This window comes from Anomaloglossus baeobatrachus, chromosome 3, assembly GCF_048569485.1.
Source record: "Anomaloglossus baeobatrachus isolate aAnoBae1 chromosome 3, aAnoBae1.hap1, whole genome shotgun sequence".
Taxonomy (NCBI): Eukaryota; Metazoa; Chordata; class Amphibia; order Anura; family Aromobatidae; genus Anomaloglossus; species Anomaloglossus baeobatrachus.
In genome coordinates, this window is record NC_134355.1 from 700,831,885 (window position 1) to 700,840,367 (window position 8,483).

At 40.6% G+C, this 8,483-nt stretch overlaps 1 protein-coding gene across 2 annotated transcripts in view; it reads left to right on the forward strand.

The window, feature by feature from the left end:
• Nucleotides 1-7,971, forward strand: part of LOC142297109 (oocyte zinc finger protein XlCOF8.4-like) — a 33,380-nt gene extending 25,409 nt beyond the window's left edge. For both annotated transcript variants that reach the window (XM_075341373.1, XM_075341374.1), the window contains one exon: nucleotides 7,376-7,971. In XM_075341373.1, the coding sequence (XP_075197488.1) occupies nucleotides 7,376-7,839 (464 nt within the window). In that variant the 3' untranslated portion in view covers nucleotides 7,840-7,971. The remainder of the gene's footprint in view (nucleotides 1-7,375) is intronic.
• Nucleotides 7,972-8,483: the final 512 nt, after the last annotated feature.

The window sequence follows — 8,483 nt, forward strand, 5'->3', positions numbered from 1 at the left end:
AAATTGAGATTTGTCTATCCCTGGTAACTGTGGATAATGTGTGAATAAATGGGTTCCATGTCTCAAAGAATTTTATAAAAAACATTTTTAATGGTGTAAAAAAAAAATTAATTTTTTTTGTTCACTGCTTGTAAATAGTATTGTCTTACTATTAGCACCATATACTAATTTTGGACAAAATCCTGTGCTGATGTGCCCGTCCTTGTCCCCATCCTGTGGTGATGTGCCCTTCTTGGCTTACTACCAGGTTGGCATGTTCCACAAATAGAGCAGTTCAAGGAAACCTGAAGGATCATTCCATAAGGGCCAGATCAACCTCCCTGATGTTTCCATTGAGCAAATATATAAGGCAGCAACTTCTATAGGCTTGATTTGTTATCTTCTGCTGGTCTAACCTTTTTGGAGAAGGGTTCTTCAGGCTGTGGTCCTGCCCTAAAGTTGAGTTTCTCTGTCTTGTGGTGGTGTCATGGGTGAAAGGAAAAGACATGATTGCTTACCAATAAAGGTATTTCCAGAACCCATGATGGCACCCTCATATTCCCTCCTGTCAGCGGTAATGTGTGAACACTTGTTTTCTCCTTAATGTTGGTTTGACATGTTGCATGCGGAAGTAATTTTGGTGTTGGTGTTTGATGTATATAGAGAGGAGTGAACCTCTCAAGGTTCGTTTCGCCTAGTGAATGCAAACAAACTGTACGTTCACCAAACCGAATCCGAACCATTATCGAACCTTACCAAACCCCATAGGATTGAATAGGAGGCTAAACATAAGGCAGAGAAAACACCTTTTAGAGAGGTGGCGAAAAGCTTCCAAAACAGCAAAATTATGTTTCACAGTACAATACCACTGTTTTGGCATAGCTATTAGCCTCCTATACTATTGATATAAGAAATACAGTGGTGGATGAGAGACAGGTGTAGGGCTGGTGCTTCCATACTCCTGCTAGTATAGACAAAACACAACTTTGAGACCCATCTTGAAGTCTCAACATCTAAAAACCTTTCAGGCAGACAGCAGCACAGTAGCATCAGTTGCCCCTCTCCTTATAGTGTCTTTGCACAGCAGGGAGATACGGTCCATGCAACACAGACTGTGGCTCGGCATTTCAGTTTTAAAAATGAAGACATGCCTGAGTGGCAGATGTAGGTCTGTTGCTCCCAGAAACCTGGCACTACCCACAAGACAAGACAAAACTTGAGAACCATCATGGAGTCTCGACATTTAAAAACTTTTCAGGCAGACAGCAGCACAGTAGCATCAATTGCCCCCCCCCCTCCCCATAGTGTCTTTGCACAGCAAAGAGGTACGGTCCATGTAACACACAGGCTGTAGCCCGGCATTTCAATTTTATAAAATGATTACACCGCAACTTTGCCTTCTGCAGCAGTGCATCCAGGACATAATAGTGCCATAGAAATTTATGTACAACCAGATTGATCTATGCAGTGCATATGTGATGTCGCCCAGGTACCACCACTAGATTTGCACCGTAATTGTACATGGACTTCACTTCCAGGTTCAGTGGAGACAGCCATTTATCAAACTCTGCCTGGATAATGTTCCACAACTCCGCAGCTCTGTCACTGTGTTCTCTGAAGCATATTAGTTTAAGCACTGCCTAATTGCGCTGACTTACACACAGGAGGTTTCCTGGCATTTATATTTTAAAATTCAAGAGAGATATTTAAAAATATTTCATTCAGACAGTAGTACAGTATTATCAATTGCCGCCTTCCCCTCATTTCACTATAGTGTCTTTGCACAGCAGGGAGGTAAGGTACATGCAAAACACAGGTTCTGGCTTGGTATTTACATGTTAAAAATAAAGAGATGCAGGACAGACAGGCGTAGGCCTCTTGCTCCCAGAAGACTGGCATAACAGATAAAAGCCAACTTGGAGTCTCCATATTTCCAAAAATTAAGATAAGGCAACAGGAAAATTGGCAACAATTGCACACACTAGAAATAGGCCAACTAAGCAACATGGCTGTGTGGGATCGGCCCTGGTTCTTATTTGAAATGTGCACATTGTCGATTCAGACTGAAGGCTACAAAGTAACAGATATGGAAATTCAGTACACACAACATTGTTGGTTATAAATGACTTAATGACAAACTGTATAATTGGTGGAGGAAGGTTGTGCTAGATGGACCTAGTTACTTAGGTTGAAAAAAAGACCTATCAAACAAGGAATGAAGAAATAATATGGTAAGCTTCAACATAATATTCAATAGAACATTTCAAAGGGGGAATGCTAAAACCTGGAATTTTAGGAAAGCTGATTTCAACAAATTAAGGGAAGAGCTTAAATGTGTAGATTGGGACAAAGTCATGGTAACTGGGGATACTGAACATAAATGGGGAAAGTTTAAGGATATACTACTAGAGTCCTGTAAAAAACGTCTACCCTCTGGTAATAAAATGTCCAGGAATAAAAAGAAACCACTATGGATAAATAAGACTGTACAAAGTATAATAAAACAAAAACAAAGGGCATTTAAAATCTTAAAGGCTGAGAATACAGAAATAGCATTGCAGGAGTATAAAGATATCAGTAGGAAATGTAAAAAAGAAATCAAACAAGCAAAATTAGCTACTGAAACAAAAATCGCCATTGACATTAAAATAAATCCCAAAATCTTTTATAAATACATTAATGCCAAAAGGAATACAAAGGATAGTATCGGCCCCTTAAAATATAATAACAAGTTAGTTATAGAGGACAAACAAAAGACTGAGATATTAAATAGGCATTTCTCATCTGTATTCACCAAGGAACTGACTGTACCAGGGATCATTCAACAAGTGAAAAATCAAAGTCCACCACCCGATATAATTAATTTAACACAAGATGAAGTACGCCTACGTCTGAGTAAATCAAACATTGACAAATCCCCAGGGCCAGATGGCATTCATCCACGAATATTGAGGGAATTGAGCTCCGTAATCGACAGACCGCTGTATCTCATCTTTTTAGACTCACTTGTAACAGGGTTGGTGCCTCAGGATTGGAGGATTGCTGATGTGGTACCGATATTTAAGAAAGGTAAGAGGGTAGATCCAGGCAACTACCGTCCAGTAAGCCTGACATCAGTAGTATGCAAAGTTTTTGAGGGCATTTTAAGGGATGACATGCAAAAATATATTGCAGAAAATAATATGATAACTGACAAACAGCATGGATTCATGAAAGATAAGTCGTGTCTAACCAACCTGTTGGGGTTCTATGAGGGGGTAAGTTCAAACCTGGATATTGGTAATGCAGCTGATGTGATTTATTTGGACTTTGCAAAGGCATTTGATACTGCACCACATAATAGCCTTATACTAAAGCTCCAGAAGCAAGGACTAGGGGACACAATATGCAACTGGGTAAGGAATTGGCTAAAAGATAGGAAACAAAGAGTAGTCATAAATGGTACATTCTCTAAATGGGCTATAGTCAGCAGTGGGGTGCCGCAGGGATCTGTGCTTGGACCGATTCTTTTTACTCTCTTTATTAATGACCTTGTGGATGGGATTGATAGTAAAGTGTCAGTCTTTGCCGATGACACCAAACTATGTAGGATATTAAAAACTGACCTGGATAGTACAATATCACAAAAAGATCTGGATAAGATGTCAGAATGGGCAGATACTTGGCAAATGAGATTTAATGTTGATAAATGTAAAGTAATGCACCTAGGACGGAGTAATCCTATAGCTGCGTATACATTAAATGGAAGTAACCTCCGGACTACAGAACAGGAGAAGGACTTGGGTATTCTCATTACAAATAAGCTGAGCAGCAGCACTCAATGTCAAGCAGCAGCTGCTAAAGCAAACAAGATTTTAGGGTGTATAAAAAGAGAGATTAGATCCCGTGATCCCAACGTATTGTTACCCCTCTATAAATCACTTGTAAGGCCACATCTGGAATACGGGATCCAGTTTTGGGCTCCACATTTTAAAAAGGACATTCAGAAGTTAGAGTCAGTTCAAAGGCGGGCAACTAGACTATTACAAGGAATGGAAGGCCTCCCATATGATGAGGAATGGAGGCCGCCCGTATGATGAGTGATGGAGGCCTCGCATATGATGACAGGTTGAAAAAGTTAGATATGCTTAGCTTAGAAAAAAGACGTCTCAGAGGAGATCTCATTTATATGTATAAATACTTGTGTGGTCAATATAAAGGTCTGGCACATGACTTATTTCTTCCAAAGACAGTACTAAGGACCAGGGGGCACTCACTGCGAGTGGAAGAAAAACGATTCCGACACCTAAATAGGAAAGGGTTCTTTACAGTTAGAGCGGTCAGACTGTGGAATGCCACCACAAGAGGTAGTAATGGCAGATACTATAACAGCTTTTAAAAAAGGGCTGGATGATTTCCTCAGTACACAACATTGTTGGTTATAAATGACTTAGTAACTAAATGTAGAACTGGTGGAGGAAGGTTGAACTAGATGGACCTAGGGCTTTTTTCAACCTAAGTAACTATGTAACGCGTGTGAAGCAAAGCAGAATTAGTGTTATACACTTAGCTTTTTCATTGCCCCCCTCCCCCTGTTACTCTGATCATAGCTGAACACCCCCCTGCCAAGATCTCGTGTCTTCATCAGGTAGTAACAGGTGATGATTTCCAATGCGCAGGTAAGCCTTTCCTTGAGGTCATTAGTGGAATTACCATTTTTCACCAAGTGTTTGTGACCATCAGGGGTGCTTTAGAGGCTACACAACTCCATACAGGGCTGAGACTTATGGGCCCCCTGTACAATAAGTATGGTAACATCCTGATAAAATTGAAGTGGTTGCTGATATCAGCTTACCGTTTGTGGCATATTAGTACATGGGAGGGGCCAAACGTTTGAGGCCGGGTGACACCCATGGCAGCCATCTGCAAAGCCGCCATTTTGAATTTAACTTTAATTTTTTTCAGTGGGAAGGTGGTCATGTGACACATCAAACACAGAGAATTACACAAGAAAAACAATGGTGCACTCATTTTTAATGTAGCTTTATTCATTATCGAGTTATTTGACACGGTTTTGACATGGAACAACGACAGTAACCCATTACAGGATGTGCTCAAAGTGCTGCCCATTGTGCTGAATTGTCAACACAATACTCTTCTCCCACTCTTGACACACCGAGAGAAATACCCACCCTGTACAGTTGTGGTAAGCTAGAATATGCTAAGAACCATTCAACTAAGGTAAACGACGAACCATCATTACTACGGGTGCACAACCTTTGCCGGTCTGAGGGCCGCACCATGATACTGAATGACTTTCAAGGGCTGCAGTAAAACTTAAGGGGTTTTCTTTTTTGAGAGTATTATGTCAGGTTACAAGTATATACCATAAATGTCTGGGGGATGCAGTTTCCGCTACCAGGACTCCCACAGCTGGAGATGCTCTTCTCCCTGTATCAGTACTCTAGAGCGGAGAAGACACCACACATACTAGGGTTATACACATACAACTTTTTCCATTGAAGACTATGGATGTTTTAGGACCTGCTACATTTCAGAGTTCTCTTTAAAATAGACTTGCGAGAGTTGCATGCATAGGTAGCCGCATCTGCCTTTCTGGGGTGTTAAACATGGGCCAAAAAACCTGAGTCTGTTGCTGTATTGGAGATCCACAGATGGTTACACGGTGCTGTATATGTGCTTACCTATCCCTTCTCCTGAGCAGAGTGCTATTCTTATTCCTTCAGTCTATGGAAGGTGGGGGAGCACACAAAATAGCCTGGGGGGCACCATATAGCCCCTGGGCTGCAGGTTGTGCCCCCCCAGGTTTAAGGCACGAAGGTTAGTCAATGTAGAAAACTGCTATAATCTTGAAGGCATCCTAAAGTGAAGTCAAGAAAACAAATAATCACTATGAAGAAGCTGCATCAGGAACCGAAGACAAATAATTACATCTGCTGCAGAGGATAAGTTCACCAGAGCTTACAGGCTCAGAAATCTCAAATTGACAACACCAGAGATAACAAGCATCAAGTAGCAGACACATTGCAACATACACTGTCCATATGTGTTCACTGGGGTTTTGCAGTTTTTATTCTCAGTCTACAGTGTGCATTTTCCAAGGTATGAGCAACAAATATATAGGACAGTTCCTATGGATATATACGTAAATGAGTTCTTGTTTATATGAAGCAGTATCAGACAGGGTTTCCATCTACTGTCCCGGATGCTCCGTCAGTCACTTGAGATCACACTCTTATAGTAGTGCCACCGTCATAAATGTCTGTTATGTATTTTATCAGCCTAAGTCAGTGTTTCTGAACCCACGACCTGCCCTGTACATTTTATTGTGAGGGTACTATTCTCAACAAAGGGCCCATCAATCAAAAACCTCTATTAAAACTATCTTTATGAGTTACCTTTTAAAATATAGAAACACTAAATGCAAACACAGAAACAATTTAAGGACCAAATTGGCGGCCAGAAAGTAGGTAGTAATATCAGGACATAGGAGCATATATAGTAACAGGGTTATCTTATCAGAATAGGCAAAAGAGGGGATGATTCCAGTCTTTACCCTAACTAAAGTCTGCCCTACCCTTACCTGAGATTCCAGTCTTTACCCAAGATAATCCCTTCCTTATCGTGGAGGTTGGCACCCTAATAGAACAACATGGCGGCATTATTCAACGTCATCTGTGCCTAGAAGTTGCCCTAATGCGATATATTACTGACCTCAACAGTATTAAACCCATCACCCAACCACTGCTAAAGTGAATAAACTGGATACCCAATAAATCGAATGCATCCTGAACGAAAGACATAGGGGTAACACCATGATCCCGCGGGACAATAGTCCTGATACTGTGACAGGCGCCATGTGGGCGTCCATTAGACTCCAATCAATTACAGTTTCATAAAAAGAACAATACAGGAATATGGGAGAAAAATATTACTCATTTCACAGAAGAATATCCATAGTGTGAGCATGCTCTACAAAAAGGAAAAAATATTACTGATGAAATAAAACATGTGTTCTGCATCTCCTACTTTCCTACAGACTTCCAGCCAACATCTCGCTGCACTGTGTCCACAAAAAGCGCTAAGAAAAAAAATCCACAAAAAGCACATCAATTTCTAAAAATAAAAACCCATCTGTTGTAGAAAGTGTTATAGGCTGGTATGAGGCCGGCAGTGTCCGTGGCAGTGATTATGGTAGGTTTTCTGAGCACCAGACACTGCCACACGTACAGAGGTCACAATGTACAGAATGGTTTTATGCTTTTCCTTTTTGCTGGGGCACAAAAAGTATTATCAAGATCTGCCTGTGTGTTTCCATCCTAAAAGGAGTGGTATGATTGTGTCTACTGTGGGGTTTCAAAATAAAAAGTACTAAATTTATTTCTACTCTTTACAGAAGACTCCAGAAGGAACATGTTATCAGTAAATTGTAAAATAGAAGATGAAGATGTCCTGCAAAACTCTTCAGAAGAAAACCGCCTCACCCTTAACATCCATCTAAGACCACACGGTACAGATCTGTCACATCATTCTACTCCACGAGGGCCTTTCCCTGATCCATCGCAGATTGTTACCACCAGTACAAGTCAGGACCACGTTCAAGGGTTTCAATGTGGGGAGTGTGGAAAGCGGTTTGCGAAAAGCTCAAGTCTTTCTATACACCAAAAATCTCATTTGGGAGAGAAGCCGTTCTTCTGTACAGAATGTGAGAAATACTTTACATATAAATCCAGTTTCATAAAACATCAGAGAAGTCACACAGGAGAGAAGCCGTACTCATGTTCACAATGTGGGAAGTGCTTTACGAACAGGTCTCATTTGGTTACACATGAAAGGAGTCACACAGGAGTGAAACCATAATCATGTTTTCTGTTAAGACAGTGTTTTTAAAGGAAATCAAATATTTAGAACTCCAACATAGAAGAAACCATATTCTTATCTAGAATGTGTAAAATTCATAAAAAACAAAATTAAATATCTCATATTTACAGATTTATGAGTCAATAAGTGTTTTATTTTCTTGGGGAGATTGGTTTGGTTCTGTTGGATCTTGGCTATGAGTAGGTGAATTTCAATAATGCAAATTAACAAACCCACTGTCATATCTGCACCAATGAAAAATGCCCACACAGAATAATGCTCACATCCAGCTGTGTGTAAGTCAAAGGTCTTGGGGTGCAGTTTCAAGGCTCTGGGATTTTATTCTATGACCTGTTGTTGCATGGTTGGTTCCTCTGTCTGCTGGATTATTGCCTTTTCTTCCACGTCCAAATGTTGATGGTTCCAAATGTCTTTGTTCTCTCTTCAAAGTTCGCTCCTCTTGGGGTGTTTCTCGTTTCCCATTTTGGTCTGCTCGATCACATTCTGCATTGGGGTTTATATATTTACCTTTCATGACACTACTTTGCTGGCTGTACCTCTAGGTTGACTTGTCCTTAGGAGTTCCAGTCCTTCAGCTAAGGTTTACCTTATTCGGTTAACATATATTTAATTTGTGCGTTGAG